The sequence below is a fragment of the Etheostoma spectabile genome, chromosome 7 (assembly GCF_008692095.1).
Source record: "Etheostoma spectabile isolate EspeVRDwgs_2016 chromosome 7, UIUC_Espe_1.0, whole genome shotgun sequence".
In the NCBI taxonomy this organism is placed as follows: domain Eukaryota; kingdom Metazoa; phylum Chordata; class Actinopteri; order Perciformes; family Percidae; genus Etheostoma; species Etheostoma spectabile.
The window spans coordinates 2,453,415-2,479,831 of NC_045739.1; the positions used below are offsets into that span (position 1 = coordinate 2,453,415).

The 26,417-nt window shown below is 40.2% G+C and overlaps 5 protein-coding genes across 12 annotated transcripts in view; 2 read left to right on the forward strand and 3 right to left on the reverse strand.

Annotated features, from left to right (window-relative positions):
• Nucleotides 1-899, reverse strand: part of camta1a (calmodulin binding transcription activator 1a) — a 288,847-nt gene extending 287,948 nt beyond the window's left edge. For both annotated transcript variants that reach the window (XM_032520276.1, XM_032520277.1), the window contains exon 1: nt 670-899. In XM_032520276.1, the coding sequence (XP_032376167.1) occupies nt 670-694 (25 nt within the window). In that variant the 5' untranslated portion in view covers nt 695-899. The remainder of the gene's footprint in view (nt 1-669) is intronic.
• Nucleotides 900-2,578: 1,679 nt separating this feature from the next.
• Nucleotides 2,579-12,997, forward strand: dnajc11a (DnaJ (Hsp40) homolog, subfamily C, member 11a). The gene is made up of 16 exons (XM_032520230.1): nt 2,579-2,650; nt 3,749-3,878; nt 4,223-4,296; nt 6,529-6,630; nt 6,761-6,889; nt 7,052-7,174; nt 7,560-7,633; nt 7,732-7,921; nt 8,042-8,127; nt 8,417-8,533; nt 9,032-9,187; nt 9,320-9,389; nt 9,658-9,715; nt 11,210-11,352; nt 12,054-12,183; nt 12,543-12,997. The coding sequence occupies exons 1-16, from the start codon at nt 2,579-2,581 to the stop codon at nt 12,566-12,568; spliced, it is 1,680 nt and encodes a 559-aa protein (XP_032376121.1). The 3' UTR covers nt 12,569-12,997.
• Nucleotides 12,998-14,018: 1,021 nt separating this feature from the next.
• Nucleotides 14,019-14,944, reverse strand: dhfr (dihydrofolate reductase). Its single transcript, XM_032520267.1, has one exon. The coding sequence runs from the start codon at nt 14,636-14,638 to the stop codon at nt 14,069-14,071; it is 570 nt and encodes a 189-aa protein (XP_032376158.1). The 5' UTR covers nt 14,639-14,944; the 3' UTR covers nt 14,019-14,068.
• Nucleotides 14,945-15,043: 99 nt separating this feature from the next.
• LOC116692164 (F-box only protein 6) lies at nt 15,044-18,747 on the forward strand. Of its 3 annotated transcripts, none has more exons than XM_032520248.1 (6): nt 15,044-15,516; nt 16,032-16,281; nt 16,407-16,521; nt 16,603-16,698; nt 17,632-17,767; nt 17,845-18,747. In XM_032520248.1, the coding sequence occupies exons 1-6, from the start codon at nt 15,427-15,429 to the stop codon at nt 17,989-17,991; spliced, it is 834 nt and encodes a 277-aa protein (XP_032376139.1). In that variant the 5' UTR covers nt 15,044-15,426; the 3' UTR covers nt 17,992-18,747. The 3 variants fall into 3 exon arrangements, with proteins under 3 accessions (XP_032376139.1, XP_032376141.1, XP_032376140.1); XM_032520250.1 differs by having other exon boundaries at nt 15,056-15,128; XM_032520249.1 differs by having other exon boundaries at nt 15,116-15,145.
• Nucleotides 18,748-18,979: 232 nt separating this feature from the next.
• LOC116692170 (cell division control protein 42 homolog) lies at nt 18,980-25,563 on the reverse strand. Of its 5 annotated transcripts, none has more exons than XM_032520260.1 (7): nt 25,547-25,563; nt 23,888-23,940; nt 23,216-23,356; nt 23,036-23,108; nt 22,838-22,947; nt 21,270-21,467; nt 18,980-20,426 (listed from the first exon to the last, which is right to left on the reverse strand). In XM_032520260.1, exons 3-7 carry the CDS (start codon nt 23,315-23,317, stop codon nt 20,337-20,339), a joined length of 573 nt encoding a protein of 190 aa, XP_032376151.1. In that variant the 5' UTR covers nt 23,318-23,356; nt 23,888-23,940; nt 25,547-25,563; the 3' UTR covers nt 18,980-20,336. The 5 variants fall into 5 exon arrangements, with proteins under 5 accessions (XP_032376151.1, XP_032376157.1, XP_032376153.1 ...); XM_032520261.1 differs by lacking the exon at nt 18,980-20,426 and adding an exon at nt 20,530-21,094; XM_032520266.1 differs by lacking the exon at nt 25,547-25,563 and having other exon boundaries at nt 23,216-23,352; nt 23,892-23,940.
• Between the last annotated feature and the right edge of the window lie 854 nt (nt 25,564-26,417).

Genomic DNA, 26,417 nt, shown 5'->3' on the forward strand with positions numbered 1-26,417 from the left:
GGCATTTGGGAAACATAATATCCGCTCGTTTAAAAAAAACATCACTCCTGACTCGCGAAAACTATCCGCTGAATTCCAAAGGAAATCCTCGCGCAAGGGGGGACTGAACGACCCTCTTCAAGACGGGGAAATAAAAATAGAAAAAAAACTAGACTAATGCATTTTTAAACCGATGACCAAATTATTATTACAATGCCTTCAAAAGAAGCTCCAGATAGCGGCTGCAGAAGAGCGCCGTATAAACTGACACAACCAAGCGGCTTTTTAAAGCTGGGTAGTAAGGGAAGAAGTTAGTCGATGCCAATGACATGTTGTCATTAACTTAGCTTTGTTGTTAACAACTTGAATTGCGCGCCATTTGACACGAATCTTCAGCAAAATAAACGGTAAACGCGTTACTTTTACCACGCTGACTATTTGTCCCCGTGGCGTGCTTTAAATGTGGGCTACGATGGGAATAGTAGCTGGCTTGAATGCAAGCTAATATTAGCTGGCTAGGTGATATCTCCACGTTTTAGCTGCCTATTCGGAGGAAAACAGCGGAGCCGTTTTCTACCGAAAATTTCTCCACTCGTCCTCACGCGTGTGTCATCTCTGCACTGAGTTTCAACTGTTCTAAAATCACACAGCGGTCATACTAGTAAAATAATCCCATTATATTTCTCTTACCTTCCGGCTTGTTTTCGGCAGCCATTTCCCCTTCACGCGCAACATCCTCCTCCTCCTCACGACCGTGGGTACCACGCGCGTGCACGGCGAGGACAGCACGAGGAGGGACTGGAGGAGCACGCGGCGAGTCGGTCCGACCGAGGCGAACTTACCATTGGCTGTGAGGCGGTGACTGACAGAGAGGCTCCGGGAGGAAAAACACATCTCCCCTCACCTTGACACCAGCAGCCGTTTTTTTTTCTTACAGTGAATTTAAAACAGCTCAGAGGCGCTGCAGGTCTGGCATGACGCTTTTTTAATGACGATGACGCGTTATTATATTAAAACGAAACATAGCCTTACTGCTCAGTAGGGGAGGTTACGTGTTTTATCCTTAATTTAAACTAATTAGATTGGGAATATTAAATGTTTGTCTTTGAGCCCTCCCACTAAAGTTGTTTTAGACTGAATGTCATTCCTGAATGACAAAAAACACTCTATCAGAATGTTGATTTTAGGCTAAATTACTGTTTAATGGCCTTAATTACGTTTTTTTAACGTATCTTCAGAGATAAGTCTGTTTATCTAAACTTATAATTGAGGTATATAGGCCACCAGTTTGATATAACCGATAACAGAAAACCTTCTGCAGAAACAAAATTATCATTTTTTAAAGATAATTATCGTTAGTTTGGGCACGTGTTGTTTTGATTTTAAAGTTAATTTTTGCTATTTTTAACCCGCTAATTATCGAATGTGGTTTCCAGGGTAGCCTACATAAAGCCTATTAAAAACAAACATAACAGACATGGTAGAAATGGTCTGATCAATCAATCAATCAATCAATCAAGTATATTAAGTATGTGTCCAGTTTGCATTTGAAAGCATGTGGACTGTAGTTTGCTCCCTTTTAGACATGTATAACTGACTTATGGTAGTGGCACCATGCTGCTGAAACCATGGAGGACTGCTGATGGAGTCCATCGAAGCAGTTTTGACAGGTACTGGGGGGATCGATGTGACGTAAAGATCTGAAGACGACGCAACAACACAGTTACTCTAATTCTGTTCATTATGCTTTTTAACTTCCATTATTATGGCGCAGTTACATATGTTTGACAATAGTAGCCTATGGCTACGTTAAATGACTTCAGGCAATCTAATCACAGATCATTGTGCTTAATAGACTGTGCTTTTGGCACTTGCGTCAACTACAGCACTTAAGGACAGCTTTCACCCTGCATTAACATGCTGGTTGCCGTCTGCTGAAACGCAGTGTATAGTTGGAGGTGGTGGTGCTGAAAGGACAGCTCCTCTGCTGCCTGCTGCTCGTGCGCCTTTATACAATCAACTGCTTGTTGTTATTGCCAAGAAAGTAATAATGAACTAATGAAGCCCTAATGCAGTGAAGGGATTTCACACCTTGCCTGAATTGTTCCTATAGGATGCAGATAATATCTTTGTAGAATTGGGCATATATGTACTTTTTGTCAAAATATGGATTGCATTGCATTGGAAATGTTACACTCTATTCAAATGAGTGTCGTTTTAAATGGAAAGTAAGCTGGCCTAACTACACTGTAATTTGCAAAATACTTAAAATAAATGTAACATTTTAGGAATTTAAGATAATAAAAACAGTCTTTGGCTGCTGTATGAAAATGCCACCCTTCTTTTTACTTCAGATAACAATAGATCGCATACCCTTACATACCCCACATTCTTATAACATCTCAATTTTACAATAATGGTGAATATCTGCACAGGTTAACCTTCCAAATGAAAAGCACACGTTCAAGACAACGTGAACAAGCCTGTGAAGCCAGTTGCTTTGTTGTCATTCATCCCCAACACAAGGGGGCGACAGGGCGCGCTCCGCCGTCTCTGTTCCGTGTAAATGACAGGAAAGAAGAGATGACCGGGTGTAAACATGGCGTCTGCCTTGGACGACGATGAGATCCTTAATGATGATTTTTATTCCCTGCTTAATGTCAGAAGAGAGGTACAATATGCAGTTGTGAGCTGAATAGATGTGTGTGCGGGTTCATGTAGCAGTCATTCTATAACTTCGTCTCGCGGGTAGCTAACGGTTACCCGTACACTCACATGGAACGTTAGCTAGGTAGCTAGCTAGCCTGTGACCCTCGACATTGCTTTCTGTGCTGTGACTCCTCGGCTGGATACTTTATAAGTCATACAACAGGTTGTTGTGGGGTTACGACTTTTAACAACAGGAGTTGTCAGTTGATGAAGTAAGATAGAGAACAGTGTGTTACTGCGGTAAGCTGGTAGCTAATGGTATCAAACTGACAGTTATTCTCAGTTTTATAATGATCTGGTTAATGAGGACAGTGCTAACTAAGTTAGCTGATGCTACAACTTTACTTTAAGTCGTCACTATGACACTTACCGTTGAACCGATCACAATATGAAAAAGTTCTCTAATATCTGGGGATCAGACACTTTAGGTCTTGATTTCTGTATTGGTAAAGCAGGGACATTATGTTAATATTAACATAATGATATTATATTATCATATTTATGCAAGTGGCATTATACAACACAATTTACTTGTGGCACACAGGGACATACTGTTCAATAGCGGTTAAATGTGCAACAATTTAAAAGTCCATATATTTGCGTGGGTGAGCATAAAAAAAGTAGAATACGTATTTAAAAAGTTTTGCTTAAACTTTAATTCCACAATAAATGTGAAACCCATCCCATTATATGTTTTGCAGTAAAACATAAAATGACTCATGGTTTTCTAAGTCAGTGATTTCACACATGAAATTTAACAAAAGAGTAGTTAACATGAATGTGCATAATGTACTTTTAACTATGAGGGCAGTACCCTTTGTACTTCAGTCTATCTTGCAACAATATAATTATAAACTGAATTAAAGCAACACGTTGCTGTTCAGATCTAAACCCTGGTGGCATTACAGCAGGGTTGGGAGACTTCATGAAGTTCAAATAAGTGTTGGAGGATCAGAAAATTAGGAAGTAGGGGAGGTGTAGCAAAGGCTTTTCCTGTGTTTTGTATGTCGTCGATCAAGGTTTGTCTTTCACATTTTCTACATTTTATTGTTGTGCTTAGGCAACACAGGACGAGCTGAAGGCGGCATACAGGCGGTTATGCATGCTGTATCACCCAGACAAACACCGGGATCCTGAACTAAAGCGTCAAGCAGAACAGCTTTTTAACCTTGTACATGAAGCTTATGAAGGTAAGAAAAGCTTTGTTCATATAATGTAGTCAATAGGGGTGGGGTGGGGGGGGGGAATCCATACAGCATAGTATCGCAATAGATTCCGTGCCAATACTGTATCGATACACAGATGCCAAGATTTTATTATATATGTGTTGGTCACTTCGTCTGCTTGACAATTCAAGTTTTGCAGCAATACAATTAAAGTGAGATGAACATGAATTGGGAAAAATATGTGTCAAATTGCAATAATATCATATCCCTTTTCAGTTACACGTGAAGCAGACTTGAATATGTTATGGTCTACGTAAACAAACTTTTCTGATGGTTAATATTAATAGTGGTTATCCGTGTCTTTTCAGTGCTGCGTGACCCACAGGCACGAGCTATCTACGATATCTATGGCAAGAGAGGACTCGATGTTGAAGGATGGGAGGTAAGTCCATTAGTGACTGACTGAAGTGGCCATTAATTATTTCTTTTAGTTTAGAGATTATTTTTGGGGCATTTCTTTAGGCCTTTAATTGATAGGAAAGCTTAGACATGAAAGGGAAGAGAGAGGGGGGAATGACGTGCAGCCAAGGGCCACAGGTTGGAGTCAAACCCCGGCCCGCTGCATAGAGGACTGAGCACATGGGCTGAAACCATGGGCGCACGCTCTACCAGGTGAGCTGCACAGGCACCCGTGGCCATTCATTCCTGAACAAGGCACCACATGGAGTTCAGAAAAATATAGCCATTGGGATGATACAGTTGATTAATTAATAAGCCCAAAACTTACAGTGACCCACCTCTGAGGCGTAGTACAGGCAGGAGAGTTGAAGCCTCGTGGGACCAGCTCAGTGGAGTTTAGAATTTCACTAGCATGACTGTCAGGCTTACTTCATACATAAAATTACTGCGTATTGAATGAATTCACTATAAATGGCGTGTGTGTATTGTTAGCCAAGTGCAGACTTGGCCAAAAGTTATAATAATTCTGTTTGAAAAATGTATGGTTTGCATTAGCAATCTCCAATGCACAAACAGCAGGTGCAGTACACTTTTTTTTCACGTGCTTTTTTTTCTCTTTTTTTTCCTTTTTTAACCTTTTATTCGTGGAAGGTTAACTGAGAGGAAGCCTCTCTTTTGCAGGAACACCCTGATCACATTCACAGTTATGCAGTATAACCAGTCTGATCTGCTGGCCACTGAGCAGCTCCACTGGAGCGGTTAGGGTTAAGGGCCTTGCTCAAGGGCACCTCAGTGGTGGTAATGAGGGAGGGACAAGCCCTGCTCTTTCACTTTCTCCACCCAGATTTGATCCTGTCGGTCTGGGGATTGAACCGATGACCTCCCGGTCAAAAGCTGGCTTCTTCTTGAATCACGGCACCAAATGTTTTCGGCTATCTTGCCTACATCAGGGTAGTGCATTTGCATCGATGGATAGCTGCTTTTCAGTAGGACCCAGGTTTACAGAGTAGATTGTTTGCTTTCTTAGCATCTTAGGAACGCTTTGAAGTCAGGTGTAGTTTAGATTGGACATTTGTTTAAGTTTGACACCCTCTTGTCAACTTTGACAAATCAGTATATTTTTAAGTAGACACAACTAGGAAGGTTGGTGGGCTTTAGATGGATATGTAAAGGCTCCACCAAGTTTTGACCCTGTCAGCCTGCAAATGTATATGCTTTCATCTACATTAAAAACTCATAGTCATTGTTTTTGTGTGTGCTAATGGAAATATCTAGAAAAGAGCATCAAAAGAAATGACGTGCATAATTATTTTCTCAATATTAGTCACCTGGACCCAGGGTCTGGACTTGAGAATAATTCCCTTATAGAAGAATTCACAGTTATTCTTCAAGTGAAAGCCATACTGTACATAAGTAGATGATTATGGTATTAAGGCTGCATTACCCCAAGACTTTCCTGTCCTACGAGACATCTCATCATCTAACCTGCTCCAAATACTTCTAGATTTGCTTCATCTGTGTTTACTATAATTATATATAAGTATCCATGTTCTCAACTTATTTACTACACTGTAAACATACTCTGTTACAAGTACAAGTCCTGCATTGAAAATGTTACTTGAGTAAAAATATGTAAGTATCATCAGGAAAATATGAAAAGTATATCATTGCAGAAAAATTGTGACATTTGAGAAACTGGAAACAATTGTGTGTTTATGGTCTAATCATATCATCTCTACTTGTAGGCTGTTGCATTGTTGGGTAGTTTAATTTATAATAAATAAGATTTGTGTGCAAAAAGCTTAATTTGCAAAGTGACTAGGGACTAAAGCTGTCAGATTAATGTAGTGGAGTAAAAAGTACACTGCTTACTTGAGTAAATGTACTTAGTTACATTCCACCATTGCAAAATATTACGCATAGACAGACAAAATTATCTTTTTCATCCACCAGCCAAATGGCTTGTGAATGTTCAGATTTGACCAGCTGCTCGATAGACTGCCATTGTTTTTGCGCCTGCTGAGGGAAACTATATTTACCAGCCACTTGCAAATTCCTCCAGCATTCGGTGGATGGTGCTGATTTTGAACCCTGCAGACAGAACATATGGGCGCATGACATTCTGTTGAAATTTCTCAAGTACTTTTTTTCTGCAACCTGTGAAGCAGCCAATCCACCATTTGCTTTACTTTCATCGCATATCTTCTTTCTCCAGGTGGTGGAAAGAAAAAGAACCCCTGCAGAGATCCGAGAAGAGTACGAGCGTCTTCAGAAAGAGCGAGAGGAGAGACGGCTTCAGCAAAGGACCAACCCAAAGGCATGTTCAGAAGAAGATAACAAGCCTCACACTGAACTGACTGTAACATAAAGTGTCAATAGGCGTCTTGTGCATATTTGTACACGTCATTAATCAACATGGTATTCATTGCTGAACCTGTTATCTGCAGGGAACTATTAGTGTGGGTATTGATGCCACGGACCTCTTTGACCAGTATGAGGAGGATTACGAGGATGTGGTTGGAGGGGGAATCCCACATGTGGAAATCAACAAGATGCACATATCCCAATCCATAGAGGTAGCGGGTTGCTCCACATTCTACATGAGGTTTAAAGTGGCATTTCTCACAATATGTTTTGGATTGAAAGAGTTGTTGCCACAATTACATTTGTGATAATTATGAAAGACTTTTGAGATCATTCTTATCAAAGGACATTTTGTTTTGTGATTTCTACTGCAGGCTCCACTTACCACGAAAGACACAGCCATTTTATCTGGCTCCTTGTCAACCCACAACGGAAATGGAGGTGGCACCATTAACTTGGCTTTGAGAAGAGTCACCTCAGCCAAGGGGTGGGGAGAGGTGTGCTGCATTCTCACTGGGCAAACACACAACACACACACACACACACACACACACACACACACACACACACACACACACACACACACACACACACACACACACACACACACACACTCACTCATTTTGTAATGTATACTACAAATGGCCTACTTTCTTTCTGTCACTCTATATTTCTAGATGTTAAATAACATACGTGTGTGTGTGTGTGTGTGTGTGGTGTGTGTGTGTGGTGTGGTGTGTGTGTGTGTGTGTGTGTGTGTGTGTGTGTGTGTGTGTGTGTGTGTGTGTGTGTGTGTGTGTGTGTGTGTGTGTGTGTGTGGTGTGTGTGTGGTGTGTGTGGTGTGTGGTGTGGTGTGGTGTGTCTAGCGTGTTGTCTACACAGGTAGAGGTGGGTGCTGGAGACACCCAGGGACCTCTTTTAGGGCTGAAGATTTTCCGAAACTTGACACCTCGATTGTATGTTACAATGCAAGAAGAAAATAAATCAGTTCTCTGTATTTTTACTACAACATGAAACGTTAAAGTGTTTTTTTATTTCATTTTTTTTGCTTCAGCTTTGTGACCGCTCAGTGCGGGCTCCAGTTTTCATCCCGAGGCGTGCGTCCTGGGGTTACCACGGTGCTGGCCCGTCATCTAGACAAGAACACTATGGGCTATCTGCAGTGGCGCTGGGGCATCCAGTCCTCTATGAACACCAGCATAGTCAGGGACACCAAGAGCAGCCATTTCACCTTCGCAATGCAGGTTAGCAGCCAGCAGTTATATTTAACTAATTAATGTTAGCAGGGACACCATTAAATCAACAGTTGCTTGTCAGAATTGTGCCAAAATGATTAATTTCTTCTTCTTTTTTTGTCTCTGCAGCTAGGCATTCCCCACACTTTTATGATGATGAGCTACCAGTACAAGTTCCAGGACGATGACCAGACAAAGATTAAGGGCTCAGTAAAGTATGTTGTCAAAATGCAATATGTGTTATGTGAATAATAAATTCATATTCTTTAGATTTGTTAAGTGTCAATCTGTTTGTACAGCAACTACGATTCCTATCCATTTTTAAAGAAGACTTGTTATGCGTTTCTGTAGTTTTTTAGTCATATCTATAATGTAACAGTGTTGGATGTTCATGGTGAACGTGGCCAAAGCTTGAAATAACGAGTTAAACACAGTTAAAAGAAATGCCTGTGAGACATAATCTCAGATGTATAGTGAGAATGGGACCTTTTCTTTATGTTACAGATCAGGTTTCTTTGGGACCGTGGTGGAGTACGGGGCTGAGAGGAAGATCAGTCGACACAGCGTCCTGGGGGCCACCGTCAGTGTGGGAGTGCCCCAAGGCATCACCCTCAAGATCAAGTAAGTGCCCCTCTTTGCTCTCCTTTCCTGTTTGATGCAGGTTTTTGAGGGTTTTCATCAGCGCTGTTGCTATGGCACCCATGTGGCTTCATGCCAGCTAGTCCAATAAAGTTGGTTGGTAAGTTGTGTCCATGCTGGTGCTGCATCTTTGAGAATGGAAACACAGGATTGGACCCGTTGAGATGTTGGTCCTTGGATGAGTTTAAAAGTTTAAAGTATATATACAGTATATCTCAATTCTTTTGGGACAATTGTCTCAACGCCTAAGTAACAATGAACACACTCACTGTCCTATCTAACCGGGATTATGACACATGTTTCCACTTTGTCATGTTTAGGCACATAGCTCTATGTAGCTGAGAGAATACTTTTTGAATGATAAGTATTCTGACATTTTCAGACAGAAATTCCCACAAATATTACGTGGAGTAACCGATTCAGCAGCCAGTTAGTGGCCATTCAGATAAAACTAATGAAACCATTCCTCCCCATCTGCAGACTAAACCGAGCCAGCCAGACCTATTTCTTCCCTATTCACCTGACTGATCAGATACTGCCAAGTGCTGTATTTTACGCCACAGTTGGACCACTGGTTTTCTACCTCGCCATCCAGCAGCTTATTATTCGACCCTACGTGCGCGCCCAGAAGGAAGAGTAAGAAACCTTTCCTTTGAGTTGGCCGTTTCATGCAAGAAATGTTGGGGGGGATAGCACCACGTGTATTATTATTATGGCCAGATTTTATGAGCTCCTTTGATTTTCTCCATTTATCTTGGAATTCACCAGAGACTTGGAGAAGCAGCAGGAGAGCTCGGCCTCTAATATAGCCAGGAAGAAACAGGAGGCGGAGGCTGCTGTGAGTAATTGTTTTAGAGGCTCAGGTGTGGATGTGGTACCAGTCCTACATTGTGGTTCAGTGTTAGATGAGAAACGCAGGTATTTTAAGGTGACTGCCATGAAATATTACAAGTCCCACACCAGTCAGAGCAAGGAGCTGAGACGGGATTAGATAAAATGCAAAGTCTTAGTGAAATTCATTAGTACAATCCATATCATGTAAAATCTCATTGTTTGTGTCTGTCTCCTTCCCTTCCTCCGTGTGCCTTTGTGTTTCATCTCTAAAGGTCTTGCTCATGCAGGAGTCTGTGCGGCGGATTATTGAAACCGAGGAGTCTAGAATGGGTAAGATCAGTAATATTTAAGGGATGAGCTTATCCTGGGAATAATTTTTTTTTTTAAACAGGTTGTGAAACTATTTGATTCCCAGTTGAATGTTGATAACTTCAAAGTGTAATTTCTTAGACACACTGCCTGTATTTAAAGGTGCTCTAAGCGATGTCACATGTTTTTTTAGGGTAGATTTTTTGTCACATACAGCCAACATCTCACGATCCCGCGAGCTGCCTGTCCCCAGAACACACTGTAAAAAAATAAAAAAAATAACCGTGTTCCTGCCAATAACCAACAAGAAGGAGTTGGTTAAGCCATGCACGCGCTTTGTGGAGTTACCCTACGTCTACAGAGACCGCGTTTTTCTACAGTGTGTTCAGGGGACAGGCAGCTCGCAGATTGTGACGAGATGTTTTTTGTATGTGACAACACATGTAGCCTAAAAACGTGTGACATCACTCACAGCACCTTTAATATATGAAACAAGACTTGTCCGTTTTTAATGAAACATTCTACTGCTGGTACAATTTATGATACAGTTCACACTTGAAAACAGAAAAATCTAAATAAAGCAGACTCCTTTCTTTTAGCATTTCACTGAAAATCTAAAGGACTGTACACCTGGCAAAAAAGACCAAAATGGGCGGCCTTGCCATTGTAGTATGAGGAGACTTAGTGGAAAGTGATAAAATCTAGTGTTATTTTTCTGGAGTGCTTTTAAAATAGGGTTCAAATTGTTAATAAAGGCCAAGGAGTTCAGTGGATTTCTTAATGACCCTGCTGCTTCCTTGTCGACTAGTGATAATTGGGGCTTTTTAGTTTGCTTTTGATTGGTACACTAACAAAAAGCTCTCAGCAGACAGTATAATTTTCACCTTGGGGAGTTTGGCAAGTGATAATTGGCTTATGACACCTGCCACTGTAGAGGTTGCTTTAATGTTAGTTTCATCAGAGGTCCTCTAGCCTTTGCACTGGTACAGTAGCGTTTAATAGGGTGTGTGTGTGTGTGTGTGTGTGTGTGTGTGTGTGTGTGTGTGTGTGTGTGTGTGTGTGTGTGTGTGTGTGTGTGTGTGTGTGTGTGTGTGTGTGTGTGTGTGTGTGTGTGTGTGTGTGTGTGTGTGTGTGTGTGTGTGTGTGTGTGTGTGTGTGTGATGACAGACACACAGGTCCTCTTTTTTTATTCAATGGACCACACACTATGAAATGGTTACAGAATTGTTTCTGCAGCTTGCAGTTAAAATGAATTTTGCTGTCTCATTGTTATTTGCCTGTTTTTAATTAAATGTGTGGTTTTTTTTTAATTGCTGGAAGGAAAGTTTCAGCTAAAGCTATAGTGAAAGGGGGAACTTGTGTTGGTCTTTTGATATCAATTCTTTCAAAAATCTGTCTTTTTTTTGTGGATCGTACTGGATTCATAATTTTTTTTTAAACACATCTAAATAACACATTAATACATTACTTTTCCAGTGGATTCACACTGTTCTTGATGCTGCTTCATTAAACCAGGTCTCATCATCCTCAACGCCTGGTACGGCAAGTTTGTGACAGACAACAGTCGAAAACACGAGAGGGCGAAGGTCATTGATGTGACTGTGCCACTGCAGTGTCTGGTGAAAGACTCTAAACTCATCCTCACTGAGGCCACAAAGGTAAGGGCCTTTCCAAATTCACTGAATTTATCCAAAACCTTTTCAGCAATAATGTTATTGTAGCCATTGCTACAGTACAAGGTATTTTCCTGGTATACAAAACATGTTCACATATATTAGGGCTGTCAACCCGTTTGAATATTTAATCGCGAGGAATCACATGATTGTCCATCGTCAAATCACAATTAATTGCAAATGAATGGATGAAGAGAAGGGGCTTTTGAATGGCAAATTCAGTTTCAGGGCCCTTCCTTACAAATAAATAAATAAAATAAAGCTGCCTTCCAGACAAGACTAAGGTTTTTAGCATGAACCGTCGATGTGACTTGAGTTACCAACAGAGTATGTAGAGTCTCAAATACAACTTGAGCAATAAACACTGCAATTAATTTGCTATTAATCACAAGTTAACTACAGACAATCATGCGGTAAAATATTGAATCAATTGACTGTGTGTGTGTGTGTGTGTGTGTGTGTGTGTGTGTGTGTGTGTGTGTGTGTGTGTGTGGTGTGTGTGTGTGTGTGTGTGTGTGTGTGTGTGTGTGTGTGTGTGTGTGTGTGTGTGTGTGTGTGTGTGTAGATCTATATATATATCTACACACATACTGGTTAAAAATGTATAGTCAAACAGATGTCTTCAACTTGCTGTACGCTGATTCAGTCTGCTGCCGCTGGTGCATGACTTTATGTTGTCTTTCCAGTCAGGACTCCCTGGTTTCTATGACCCCTGTGTGGGGGAGGAGAAGAGCCTGAAGGTGCTGTATCAGTTCCGCGGAGTCATGCATCAAGTCCTGTCAGGAGACAGCGAACCACTCAGGATACCAAAGCAATGTAGGTTCAATGTAGTATACAGTACAGCATGGCAACTCTCCCGTCTGGTGAATGTGTCACAGTTTTGCCTCCATTAATGTAATATTTAGCTACTTCAGTGCAGGTTTAATGGTTTGGTAGATCATATACTCTCTTGAACTGTCTAACCTGCCACCGTTTGAGATCTCACTGACAGCAGGGGGAATTTACTTGAACCCTAAGCCTTTGTAGATGTGTGTGATGCAACATATCTCAGAATATTTGATATCCACTCCAGAAATGTCTCTTAAAAATCCACTGAGCTATATTACCTGCCACCTTTCTGTGCCTGCCAGCTGCGTTATTTCTGACATCCTTTTGTTCTTGTTTCCACCGTGCAGCTCACAGGATCGACGCAGACACATAGGAGCTCCTCCGCTGACCAAAAAAAAAGACTCATCTCTCAGCTGTTTGTCAGAAGATGGATAAACCTGTTTTAGATACGACACGGATTGAAGTCCCTGTCACTGAGAAATCATGCATTTACATTTGGTCTTTATATTCATTCAAATATGCTGAGTGGAGCAAAAGCATCACAGACGGGATTGATCCTAATTCAGGATCCATGGACAGGGTTGTGGCCCGATTGAAATACTAATGTGATACTAAAACAGTGGCTATCATCTTATGTCCAAGGTCCTCTGGCCTCCTTGGTATCCATTTATTTTCGGTCTGGCTTGTAAACTACGATTGAGTTCTATGTACTGTATTGTACACACAACTGCAGTGCCTATGTGATTGAAACAGTGAATGCGCCTCTGTTTATTTGCCATATTATTAAAAAAAGTTTCTCTCATGTTGCTTAACCATTTTGCTACTTTTTCAAAAGAAAAAGGAAAAGGTGTTCTTTTTGTAAGACAAGGTACCCCCAGGTTTCAATTAGTTCAATTTAAGACCTTTTTAAATCCCATTTAGAATGAAATTCAATACCATTTTCATGAACATGCTGGCAAAAGTGTGTTTGATGTAATGAAATATACGAAATATTGCTTACCAAGTAGTGGAACTTAATACGTTTTATTGTAGTATTCAATACTCAGTACTCATACATGCTTTCTGACAAAATAATGGAGTCATTTAATCTTATGAGAGGACAATACAAATGTTAGACCTTTTGTGAATGAACTGTAAGACTTTATTTAAGACTTAAGGCTTTATTTTTCAAAATATTTTAGGCATTTTTGAAACCCTGCAGATACCCTGTAAGAAACGAAATGTTTTTGATTATTTTGGTTGTATCCAAGTCAATGAAGCGTTGCTGGTTTGCAGTGTCCTCAGAAAGGAGAATGACTGAATGTGAGTGATGCATTAGGAATGTGAAGTACTCACAACTGCTGATGCACACAGAGGAGAGGGCTAGCCCCCAGTGTCAAAGGTGAGACTGCACAGTTAAGGAAAGTGGGATTGGATCGACATACTGTAGGTTGTGATTTGAACCATTAAAACTAAATGTTTGATATGTTAATTTACTCGAGTGTCATATGGGTTTCACACTTCCTGTAACTACCTATCCTGTAAACACCTTGTTTCATAAGTTTTGACCAATTATGGTAACATTTTGGTTAAGTCATACAGTCAAAGGGCAAATCCTTGCATATAAATGAGTAATGTTTTCTTTAATTTATACTATTCTATTTCAGTGGAATTGATTTTCATTTTCTTAATATGGGTCAGAAAAAGGGAAGTTTGGGGTTTTAAACCGTTAATTCTCAACCAAAACAAAACAATCCACATAGTATTTCATTCACAATTGCAGTTTTAATTGAAAATGCACACAATTGGTTTTCTTCAGTTGATGTTAAGGTTTAATTTCAGATTTTACAATTGTTTTGCATAGTTCTGGTTCTGATTTTTTTCTGCTGTCACTTCATTGCTGGATGCTCTCGTAGACCTCATATCTGTACTGGATCCCATTCTCCTCCTGGAGCTCCCTCGGCACTCCTGGAAACTCTGGCAGCAGGCGATATTTGTCTGGACTGATTTCAGGGAGGAAGGTGTCGCACTCGAACTGCTTCAGGATCCGTGTGACGAACAGTCTCCTGGTCCCCGGACTCTCCATCATCTCCTTGTAGAGGGAGCTGCCCCCGATGACCCAGACGTGGTCCGCCTGCTCTGCCAGCTCCGTATCGACCAGCCTGAGAGCCGAGTTAAAGTCTCGCGCCAGGTGGTGTGCTCCCGCGGGGGGGGCTTTGCACTCCCTGCTGAGGACAATGTTGATTCTGTTGTTCAGAGGTCTGTTCTTCTCTGGGATGGAGAACCATGTTTTCCTGCCCATGATCACCACATTCTGCTTCCCGCTCACAGATGGCGTCGCAGTCATCTTTCGGAAATGTTTGAATTCGTCATTGAGTCTTACGGGGTGCCAGGGCAGGTTCCCCTTGTTTCCGATACCCAGGTCGGGACATACCGCCACGATACCGTTCAGGATCCGGGACATCGTTAAGAGACTGGACAGCTAACGTTATGCTCTGGCGTAGGTTGCGTTTTATTTTCTTCAAGATTTCCGCTCACCGCGAGTCACGGGGCCAAAAGAAGTTGCTCTTTGCCCCATTGGTAGATTGAGAACTTTGCCCGCGCACAGGGATGTCATACCGGAAGTTTTCTCAAAGGAAGGATTCAAGAGGGTTCGCTGTTATCACACGCGGCACACACCGAAATTGAGTTGCGTGAGCGGAGTCGTCAGCACAACCTTGGTTATTTAGCATCCCGGTTGGTGTTATTGTGGAGTGGGTGAATCTCCGCTGTCGAGTACCGTAAGCATACTGATACTACCATAGTGCTTAGTGTACTTTTTTTTTAAGCGGCTAGGTCCCTTTACGTCTCAAGTTACGTATGCGTCCAGCTCGACTGTCCTGGTGTCAATAACGAGCGCGCACATTTGTTGACTCAACTCGTAAGAACGTTGATGTCCAATGTCTTTCGGGAAGGTATGAGACATGACTGTGTATGTATTTTAACAGTGTATGGTACGAAGACGTATAACGTTATCCGAAAGTAATCGCCATTTCAGGTGACTCGGTAGTCATGTGTTAGGTTTAGGCCTACGGGAAATATTGGAGCTGCTTTTACCTCACGTTATATGTCAAGAACTGCACTTCCGCGTTGTGTTATCGGAGATACTTAACTGGCGTTCATAAAGGGTGACATTGTAACGACTACTACACGGAGGTAGATCGTCGCTAAGAGGTCGATACCGACTGGACATTGGCTGGGTCTGTCCCAGGCATGAAGAGGAAAGCTAAAACTATGGGTGCCACACACAGTCGCAACGTGTCTTCAGCTGCAGGACCGTCGGCTTCGCAGTCAAAGGAAGATGTGGGTGTTTTACATGCTAGTAACTGCTGTGAGAACTTCACATGACTGCAGCCATGCTCTTATTTGTTGTTGTCTGACGTTATGCAAGCCAAGTTTCATCTGAACGATGAAACGGTGCCGACCATACAAGTCTAAATGTTTCAGACATAGGCTCAGGGTGCACTATTTTATACTTGTCAACCACTGAATTGAAAGATTACAGTCTATACAATCTGACATCATGGACCTTTTCCCAGCTGTCCAGTTATAAACTATTGAATATTTGACTTTTTGAGTTGGCATAGCTTAAGTTTCTCTGAGGCTATGTACAGCCTAAAGGACACACTTCCTTTTTGGATGTAAAAAGGAAGGCAAAAACATAACAAAATTGTCTGACATTCTGTGTTATTAACAGCTCTTTCTTGCTTTAAATGTTTGTGTAACACTGCAACAAAATGCTGATGTAGGTTAGTTTAGATGGTGTAATGGCATTGGTCCAAAATTGAGTGGATCTGTGTCCTGTCTGTCTTCTTCAGCTGTTCCCTCTTCCTCTGGAGATCCTGGAGGAGATCTTCCTGAATCTTCCCCCCCATCAAGTGGTCAAAAATTGTCGGTTAGTGTGCCATCAGTGGGAAGAAGTAGCTGACGGTGAATCTCTGTGGAGAGAGAGATGTAGAAGAGAAGGATTTCACCCCTGCGATGGTTCCAAAAAGCCCAAAGACTGGAGGTTGTTTTACTTCTTGACCAGGAAGAGAAGAAATCTCCTCAAGAATCCAAGAGGAGAACGTAAGTAAGCTGCAGAACACATTCTACTCAACATCTGGTGTTTTAGGTCCATTGTTTACCTGCACAACAAAAATACAAAATAGTTGATTTCATCCCCCCCCCCCCCCCCCCCCTTGTTTTCATAGATGGAATGAAGAACTGGCAGATACTAGAGAATGGTGGTGATAATTGGAAAGCAGAACAAGTTCTAGAGCCCCATCCAAATGAGACGGTCCAGAAAAACTTTGTGACCTCTTATGGGTGAGTATTCACCAGCAGATGGCATGGTCTATGCTACATTTCTATTGTGTAGGAGCTAAAACCCCTGTCTGTTTTCTGCAGAATGTGCAAGAAGTCGCAGCTGATTAATTTGGAGAAGGAAAATTATAACCCATCGCTCATGGATCAGTTCCAACCCGACATCAAAATATCTGATTGGTGAGAAGAACGCAACATAAAAATACTCGCACATCTCTGAATTCATTACTAATGCAAATTAGGCTAATTGAATTCTTCACAAACAACAATGCAGATTTTTACAATTATTCAAAAACAGTATTGTACATTAATTACATTAGTAACAAAAACACTTAAGTACTAAATGAACCAAAAGATTTCAAAATTACACATGAAACTTTTAACCATTTCCATGTTTAACATTGTCTATGCCTAAATCAAAATAAACTAAATGGGCATCTAGGGCAGTGGTAGGCAAACAGTGGCCTGTGGGTCAAATATGTCCTTCCAACTAAAAATATTTAGCTCCTGAGGAAAGCTGAGTCTTCCCTTTGATAGTTTGCAATGAAACTTTTGCTTGATTTTCATACATATGCTTTAGATGTGTAATGGCTTAATACATACATCTAATGCTGCCCCCACATGAGAGAGGCAGGCTCTCATGGTGCTGAAATGAAGTCTATTTTTGAGATAAATAACACGGCTTATAAAATGAAATAGCTTAGCCTATTTGATCATAACAGATTTGCATCGACAACATTAAACATAAATAATAAATATAAATGAAGGAGGCCACTGTTGATCATTGTGTAGTAGAGCCATACATTCCATCTCTAGTCTTGGGACTGTGTGATAAAACAGTATGTGTTTACACTCAAAATAAACTTACTTCCTTGTCTCGTAGTGCAGCATAAAACACATGCACGTTTTACCAAATGAGGAATAACAAGCTGCTGGAACTGTTACTCTCAAACAATTTAAAAGAAATAAACAAAGCATATTGAAAACACATAAGAATGTGTTTCTACCGAGAATGTAATTTGGCCCAACAGTGAACAATGCTGATGAAACTGGCCACCATGGTTCAACCTAACTGCTGCCCATGTTGCCATGCTTTTGCGTCTGGTATATTAGGTATGCACCACGATGGGATTGTGGCTGTCAATATGAGATCTGTGTGGAGTTGCTGAATCAAAGAAAGGAGCCTATCAGGAAGTTTGCTCCTGAGACTGTTTACTTTGAGCAGTGGAACGATCAGAAATGGAATCAGGTATATACGATGACGTTTCAAAGGAGGTACAAAGCTCATGGCCAACTCTTGACTTACTGATGTTTTGTTTTTTCCAGATGACCTATGTATTCCAGAACTATGGACCAGGAGTCAGATACATCCGTTTTATCCACGGAGGCAAGGACACACAGTTCTGGGCAGGATGGTATGGAATTCGTGTCACCGACAGCTGCGTTGAGATATGTCCACCGGGGGACACATAGCGCTAGGGGATTCATGGGATGCCCGCTTCCTGCCTTTGCCTAAAATTGCACCTTTTTTTTATTGGTAATTTAATTGGTAATTGCGCCGTCTTTTTTCCCCTTAAATAACGTGCAGTCATTTTACATGTTGAGGGAACGTGTCTTTGGGCAAAAGACTATGAATGTTGTTACGAAAAGTCATTTTCAAAACACTCCCAATGCAGCACGTTAGGAAGGAATACATGTAGATTTATAGTAGTAGGTAAGGTTCATGAGTAGGGCTGTAGAGCAGAACTGAAAATGTGTAACATTTGTCTTCTAAATTATGCAAATCTTAGTTAAAATATAAAATCACAGAGACCATTTGAAATAGTTAAAAGAAATATAACTTAAACGTAATGATTACCTTTCATTGCATGTGGGTAATACTTTGTGTAATTATCCTACTGTATAAAGAGCCTCGTACACATCTCTCTGCAGTGAGGTTTTGAGTCCGTATGGTCCCCGACAACGTAGTTCGTTAATTTGAAAACAGCCATATTACGTATTATATTAATCAGTTTCAGTCATCTTCAGTTGTTCAACATGTCTCATACTGAATGTGAAACACACACTGGGTCTAAATTAAACTGTTTTCTGTGAAGTGTTTTTGTATGACTAACTAGTCATTGAAAATGTTAGGACAAGATGCCATATAAAGTATCAGGGCAGCTTTGCAGAACAGAATTAACTATCTGGCTCTGAAGTTTACGTTTGCTTGTCAGTCGTATTCATTGGAAAATGGTGATGACACGTCAAGTTGTATGAAGGCATTAGGGCGTTGAGAAGGACTGCTGCAATGCAAATAAAGTCAAATAAGTTGATCTTTCATATCAGAAGGGATTCTATTTATCCATTTTTAAACCAGCCTTAATGGAACTACTAATAGTCTTGCATTGCTCTGTAATGTGCGAGTTGTAATGCTGAAAATGTGTACTGTAAAACGTATCGTAACCAAGTCAGACAACATGTAATAGAAGTTAAGTTTATTCATAATACTGGTTTATTGTAATGCTTTACCACAAGCAAGATACACTTTAACGTCAAACTGAATAAAGACCAAAGAGTCCAAGAAACGTGTCTCAACATTGTCCTGGTCATTTTGATTTCACTTGTCATCTCAGCTCCTCTAAATCTCTATCAGTAATGCACACATTGTATTCAGTCAATAAGTTACGAGTTATTCTCACTATATTTACAAGTCAAATTCAAGCCCATCATCCAGGCATGGCAAGACAAATGCAAACAGTGCTAGTTCTGTCACTCCAAAATCTTCACAGGGTTTCAAACTATGTATACCATTCCGTAAGAACTGCTACGTGTTACTTTCTGACTTCAGCAGGAAATATGTTCAGATTACAAAATAGTAGATTAGCCTGGGGTTATAAGTAAAATTCTCCTACAAAGTGTCAGCTCTTGCAGCTGTTAAGCATTCAGGACACACATCACCTTGTTAACTCACTCCTGTCAGAAAAAAAGGAAATGACTGGGAAATTGCTGTGCTCCAACTCCTTGCTTGGCTATTTGTGATAAGTGACTTCCAATGAAGTGTTATCATTGCATTTAAAACTCCATACATTTCTGTCATCATTTGGAGATCTCTACTTTGACAAGTGTCAGTTTATCAGGTTATGTTTTGGCAAACTAGAACTATGATGGGGCATAGCCTAGAAATGTCATACTCAGTCAAATATTTCTTAGATCCCCCTGGAAGCTATGTTGACATTGAACATAAAAGATATCAAAATGTCAAAAATTAGTAAAATACAGCAACTTCTATTGACCTTTTGAGAAATGTTTAGAAAATAAAATACTGGAGTTCAATTACAAGATATAAAAACTTTAAGGGATTTACTAGGTAAAAAAAAAAAAAACTGATGTAGAGTATACTAAGACATAATTGAAGTAGCTCACTAACCCAACATTATCAGCTTGGTTGCATTTTACAGGGCAGTCAATAAAACATGAGCTCTATTAAAATACCATTTCATAGTCAGTTCTTTTGGAATAGTACTTCTGCAAAATGAACTCTAAACATAATGTGGTCAAACTGAAATGTCACCTACAGTTTGTTGATGTACTGGAAATTGACTCAGTGTGTCAACATGTAAGATCGTTTCAACGCCATCAAATCATCACAAACAGCATCAGATGTTACTCAATCTAAAATCCCGTTCAACACATTGAATATGTATTTAGGTTAAGTCAGTCAGAAGGCAAATATTTCATAATATACTAATTCATGTTGGAATGTGCTTGTGCAACAAACCTCTTCAGTACTGTTAACCTAGATTTGGAAACTGGTGTTGAGAAGGCTGTGACGAAACTTAGAGCAGAACACATTTACGTCTTTTCTTAGGTTCAGGAGGCTCCAGGGCAGCCAGTATTGCCTCATCAAACACATTCTTTAATCCTTTCTGTGGAAATAAAATATGAATGTTCAAAACAGGGCTATGTTCCAAATACAAATTCAACATCTTCAGGGAACCTATTGCAAAAGAAGGCTGAGTAGAAAAGGAGCAGGGCGATCAAAATCTTCCTTTATTCAAATAACATTATACAAGACTCCTTCATGATCAACTTGTCTAAGTAAAGACCAAAGCCCAAGGAAAATGTTGATGCTGCAGTAGAAAAAAAAAGGTTATGACTGTCTAAGACAGGTTGTGGCATAAAAGCTTTGTAGGGCACAACTGATGCTGAATAATTCAATTCTGATAACAGAATGTCAATTTAAATAACAAAAACAAACACAGTCATGTCCAGTTTTCCAGACAGAAGAACTATGGATTGGCACTCGTGTTGTATCAGGCAGCATGGGCCATTGTGATTAGGCCAAGGATTAGGAAAAGAAAGCACGCATGAACAGAGGGGGAAAAGTTAATGGGCACAAAGTTTTTAAAGATTAAAAGAGCGTTGTGGTTATTTTAGTGACAGACATCTCTTTACAATGAGTAAGCAGCAAACAATCGAGAGGCAAAGCAAGATGCAGGAGACATCAGAACAAACAGCATTTTCTCTTTCTTTGAGTTTCAGGGGGCTCTAAAGCGGCTAGGATAGCCTCATCAAATACGTTCTTCAGTCCCCGCTACAGAAAGAGGAAAAAGGAGAAAGAGAGTCACACACCACGAGAGTTAGATGGAGTTTAGACAGATGCTGTTAGCAAAAGACAAGACGAAGTACTTCCACCCTTGTTAGGAAAGGGACATTTAAGCACATGCTAGCCACATCTGCTTTAGGTGTTGTTTAATGCGACTGCTTACCTGTGTTAGGGCAGAGCACTCAACATATTTGACTGCCTTAAGGTCACGAGCCAGCTTTTCTGCTGTCTCAGGGGTGATTGGCTTCTGTTTGTTCTTGGCTAGCTTCTCCACTGTGGAGGGGTCATCACGCAGGTCGATCTGAGTGCCTACCAACAGGAACGGGGTCTTGGGACAGTGGTGAGTTATTTCAGGAACCCACTGGAGATTGAAAACACAACAACAAAACATTCATCACCAAAAGGTAGATACACTTTTCTTTTTAATAATGCTACATGTAGCACATTTATGCATGGAAATATACTGTATGTATATATAGAATGGGATTGTTGAAGATTAAGGGAGGGGGCATTGGTGTATTATTTGGCATGAGGATGTTTAAAACCAATATGCCAACTTTTTAAGGGAAGGAAAAACATTGGTTGCACACACACACCACACACACACACACCACACACACACACACACACACACACCCCCACACACACCACACACACACACACACACACACCACACACACACACACACCACACACACACACACCACACACACACACACACCACACACACACACACACACACTTTTCCTCTTATAGTGTTATTTGGTCACACTAAATAAATGATAAAAGGATTTCTAACCACCATGACTAAATGTCATTAGGAAACCAGGATCCCCAGTTAGCCAGATATTTCTGAAATGCCTCAGGAAACAAAAGACTGCTTACTAGCATGCACGATTGGATCATAAATCTAACATTCCGGTTTATAAAACAACAACCTAAAATAGCATCACAACAAGGCCACTGTGTATTAGTTTTCATGTTTATCTGGCTTTTTGAAATTCCCCATACTTTACACTTTTATTTATACCATTATCTGTAATAATAGGATCATGTGCAATCCCCAAATGCCTTCTATTGTTTTATGACAGAGGCAGCAATGAGGAGAAATACTGAAAAGCACAATGTGTTACATTTAGAGTCGACAACCCCAAAACATGTCACTTTTGGTACGTTGTCTGTAGTTTGAGAATGTATCAATAAAAACCCACAATGTTAAAAGTTATTTTAAACAGTAAGTTGCTCCAATTAATTTGATTTTATTTATAGTATAAAATCATATCAAGTTATCTCGAGACACTTTACAGATGGAGTAGGTCTAGACCACACTCTAGAATTTACAAAGCCCCAACAATTCTAGTAATTCCCCCAAGAGCAAGCAATTAGTGCAACAGTGGCAATTATAAACTTCCTTTTAGAAGGAAACCTCAGACAGACCCAGGCGCTTGGTAGGCGGTGCCTGGCGGTGCCGGGTGGGGGTGTAATGCACAGTGGCAATAAAAGTCAAATTACTATATAGTCAATTATAATTCCTCAGCATCAATTGATCTATACCTTAACTCCTTGCTGTACTAGTTTAAAATCTTCCTATCACTTAGTAACTTAGAGAAGAGTACTATTAAATGAGAGTATGCTGTGAAAGCAGTTTAATTTCTTAACATTTAAAAAGAGGATGTTATTAGATTTGTAGGTGAGCAACCCTACTGCATTTAGATAAACACTTTGAACTCACCTTTTCTTTAACATTCTCAAATGAGGAAGGTGAAACAACAGAGAAACACACTAAGAAGACATCTGTCTGTGGGTAGCTTAGTGGTCGTAACCTGTCATAATCCTCCTGACCTATAAAAGAGACCACACTTATGACATATTTGTACTTAATTCAACAAGGAATGAAATTTAATTGAAAGAGGAAAAACAATCTTCTTACCTGCTGTATCAAATAAGCCAAGGGTGTATGGTTCACCCCCAATCATTACAGTTACTGCATAGTTGTCAAAGACCTGGGATAAAAGAACGTATGGCACGTCACAGACAGTTCAAGAGTCTTTAACTTTCTTCACCAAATTTTATTCGCCTGCTCTTTTTACTTGTGAACCCAACGTCTTACTGTGGTACTATTGGGGGGAAATTTGTTGGTAGTGTATGAAATCAATAGGCAGGTTTTTCCCACTGCTCCATCACCCACCACCACGCATTTGATAGTCTGCATCTCTGTACTTTCTGATTCGGCTGGCAATAACGTTAGTTGCTGGGAGAGATGATAACTCATTAGGACATTTAATATGTTAGGCATTGGCTTGTATTATTATTCATCATCAGCGCTAAAATACGTTTCCACTTTTAAACCAAAATGGCCTTGTTTAAAAAGGGGGGCTAAGAAAATGTTGTTTCCTGCTTTAGCCCAAACTTTAAAGTTCACACCCCCCCCAAAAAACTGTTAGCTAAACTCGTTACTATTGCAATTACTAAACTTGCTTATCACTTCCTTTCCGAAATTGCCCTACTCTTCGTTTTTTTAAATACCGTACTGGGTCAATCACATAACATGCTACTTTCTTTCAGTTCGTAACTTTTTTTAACAAACCTGTTAGCTACCGAATAAAAATCGGTTTGGGTTAAAAGCAATCTGCATCGCAATGCTAGCTTTTTTAGCAACCACCCGGGCAAACCACGGGTAACAAATGCGTTATTCTGACGAGCCCAGCTAAAAAGACGAGCTAAAACATATACGAACTTGCTTTGAAATCAATTTGCGGCAGGCTTCAGAAAATTTTACGTCCTATGCCCCCTCCGATCCCGCAGTAACGTTAGCTGTATATTTCGCCGGGGTTTCGGTTTAACGGGTTTTTAATTTCCCCGGGTGATAGGGGCGTTTGGGGTGTAGGCGTGGTCTCTCAGACCCATTTCCCGCTAACCGGAAATAAAACATTTTTTCGTTTTCCCCTTCATTTCACATTTATTTGTCGGGTCTTGTAAACTTTACGATAAAAACGGTTCCCTGAGCTTTAAATTCCTCCCCCCCGACAGACCATTTATGCAAACACTTGCCGTTGTCTTTTAGAAATTCACCGTTTCTGGCGACTGTCTTTATTTGACTCAGGGTACACCCCGGACTTGGCTAAAACACTTCCCGTTAAAAGCACGTTTAAAAATGAAAGAAAACGGGGATAATAGGCCTCTTTTGGAATAAAAGGGGCGTGTTTTTAGCGGGGGATCATTTTTATCTTTTTAAGGGACCCTACCTTCTAGTTTGAAAAGGGATTTTTTCATAACTGAAAACCAAACTTCAGAACATTCATGCAAGTATGTAATTAAAGGCTTTAAAATTTTGGGGGGATTTTTTAAATTTCCTATCGGGAAAGTTTTTGGGGAATTTAGGATATCAAATTTTAAAAACTATAACTTTTGGGGGTGAATCAAATTGCGGGGTTTCCAAACTAAAATGTGAAAACATTCGACATTCAAAGATTGCCACAACCCAAACACTGGCCAAACCCGGCACTTAAAGTCAACACAATATGTGCCAACCCCGGCAAAAAAATATTTTTCTCTCCGCCCCCGTGCAAGAAATATGTTTTCAAAGCGGGGGGATCAGACTGGGAAATGGAGAGGCTTCTGCCTTTAAGAACGTGAAAAAGGCAACAACAAACCCCACGACCCCCAAAAAAAAAACAGCCTAAAAGCCTGGGGATCAAAACGTAACGGCGGACCTGTTTGCCACTCGCACAGCGGGGGGAAACCTCAAGTCATTTTTACTTACGGCTGTATTGAAATGTAACGTTTATCAATACCAACCTGTTTAGTGGGCCTACGTTTTAAATTTAAACTTGGATGCCTTTTTTTGCAAAAACTGACCAAACGTGGGGTAGCTGCAGTGATGCCTTTTGATAACTGAAAACGCAAAAAATCGTCAAATTTTCAGCTGCATTATTTTGTCTATTTGTTTAAAGGTTTTGGTAATGACTTTAGTTAGTCATGTATTTCCTTTAACACGACCTAACTTACATTGCATATTGAGTTTGAATTTGTGCCCCTGTTGCGGTGGAAATTTGGTTTTATTTTCTACAACAAGCTTTGTGTTCCCATGTTAAATTTAGGTTTTTAATGAAAATAATCGTATGGCCTATGACCGATGGTATTCTTTTTGTGCCCAAAAATTAATCGAGCGCACGGCCTGTTCTGCTTATTTCAGCGGTCTTTTTTTGTTCCTCGCAGAGTCGCAAACTTCAGAATTTAAAAAAACGTCATTCCCAAACCTTTAAACAAAATTTATACAATTAATGACGAAACCTTTTAAAGATTTTTTTGACGTTTGCATATTTCAACGGGCACACTGCCACCTACAAACATTTCTGCGGATTTTCTCAGGGCCCCCTAACCACACTGCCTCTATCACCATTTAACCCTTAAAAAACCATTAAACCAAACCCCGGCTTTGGGCACCAGCGTCAGAAACTTGCACAGGAAAAGCAGAGACTTAACTATAACTAGAGAGAAAATCCCGGGGGAACGTTACCTTCAAAGTAAAACTTTTACAACTCGACCTATTCATAAAAACAGGTCCCGGCTCTAAAAAAGCATAAAAAATCTACAGTTGTTAATTCGGGGGTTTTCCTCCTGAAGCAGTTTTATTTTTATAATTTCTTTGGGTGTATGTGGAAATTATTTCTTTTCCCAATCTGCCTTAAGGATTTGCTTTTTTTATTTTTTTCCCTTTAAATAATGGGATGATTGGAATAGCCCGGGCATAAACCTAAAAACTTTACACTCAAAAACTAATTCGGGACCTTTGGTCATTACTTAATGTATAATTGTTGTGAAAAAAAAAAAAATCAAGCTCGAGATTTTTTTTAATTTTTTACTTTAATTTTTTTAAGAGTTTGGATACACAAAAATTATCCCTATGGTTAATATCTTCATGACTTGTCAGTTTAACATTTTAATTAATCAAAAAATATTTAAATTTTAAGTTCCGTTAATGTAAAATACAATTTGATGACGTTCATAGGCCTCACATGCTTACACATAATGCATCACTAATTGTAATTCAGTGATATTATAAGTACTAATATAACGCACCATTGTGGTAATTTAGGCCACTTGGCTACAACTACATTTAATGCTAATATTTACTTTTACTTTAGTAAGAATTTCAACGCAGGGCTTTTACTTGTAACGGAGTATTTTTACACTGTGGTTTATTCATTCGTCTTGAGGCTACTTATTTCCCACTTGTGCTTTTACTTTGAAAGGTAATTTTCCCTGGTTATAGTGGCTGTCTTGACACAAGTTCATGCCAGAGGTTCCTG

What these genes read in the sequence shown, in the direction of transcription:
- dnajc11a (XM_032520230.1), top strand. Translation starts at nt 2,579, where the DNA reads ATGGCGTCTGCCTTGGACGACGATGAGATCCTTAATGATGATTTTTAT. An exon ending in ACATATCCCAATCCATAGAG is followed by an intron (nt 6,890 to 7,051) that starts GTAGCGGGTTGC and finishes TTTCTACTGCAG; the next exon opens with GCTCCACTTACCACGAAAGA. An exon ending in GGCATCACCCTCAAGATCAA is followed by an intron (nt 8,534 to 9,031) that starts GTAAGTGCCCCT and finishes CCCCATCTGCAG; the next exon opens with ACTAAACCGAGCCAGCCAGA.
- dhfr (XM_032520267.1), bottom strand. Translation starts at nt 14,638, where the DNA reads ATGTCCCGGATCCTGAACGGTATCGTGGCGGTATGTCCCGACCTGGGT.
- LOC116692164 (XM_032520248.1), top strand. Translation starts at nt 15,427, where the DNA reads ATGAAGAGGAAAGCTAAAACTATGGGTGCCACACACAGTCGCAACGTG. An exon ending in CAAGAATCCAAGAGGAGAAC is followed by an intron (nt 16,282 to 16,406) that starts GTAAGTAAGCTG and finishes TTGTTTTCATAG; the next exon opens with ATGGAATGAAGAACTGGCAG. An exon ending in ACGATCAGAAATGGAATCAG is followed by an intron (nt 17,768 to 17,844) that starts GTATATACGATG and finishes TGTTTTTTCCAG; the next exon opens with ATGACCTATGTATTCCAGAA.
- LOC116692170 (XM_032520260.1), bottom strand. Translation starts at nt 23,317, where the DNA reads ATGCAGACTATCAAATGCGTGGTGGTGGGTGATGGAGCAGTGGGAAAA. An exon ending in TTCCCCCCAATAGTACCACA is followed by an intron (nt 23,109 to 23,215) that starts GTAAGACGTTGG and finishes CTTTTATCCCAG; the next exon opens with GTCTTTGACAACTATGCAGT. An exon ending in TTGAGAATGTTAAAGAAAAG is followed by an intron (nt 21,468 to 22,837) that starts GTGAGTTCAAAG and finishes TTCAATCTCCAG; the next exon opens with TGGGTTCCTGAAATAACTCA.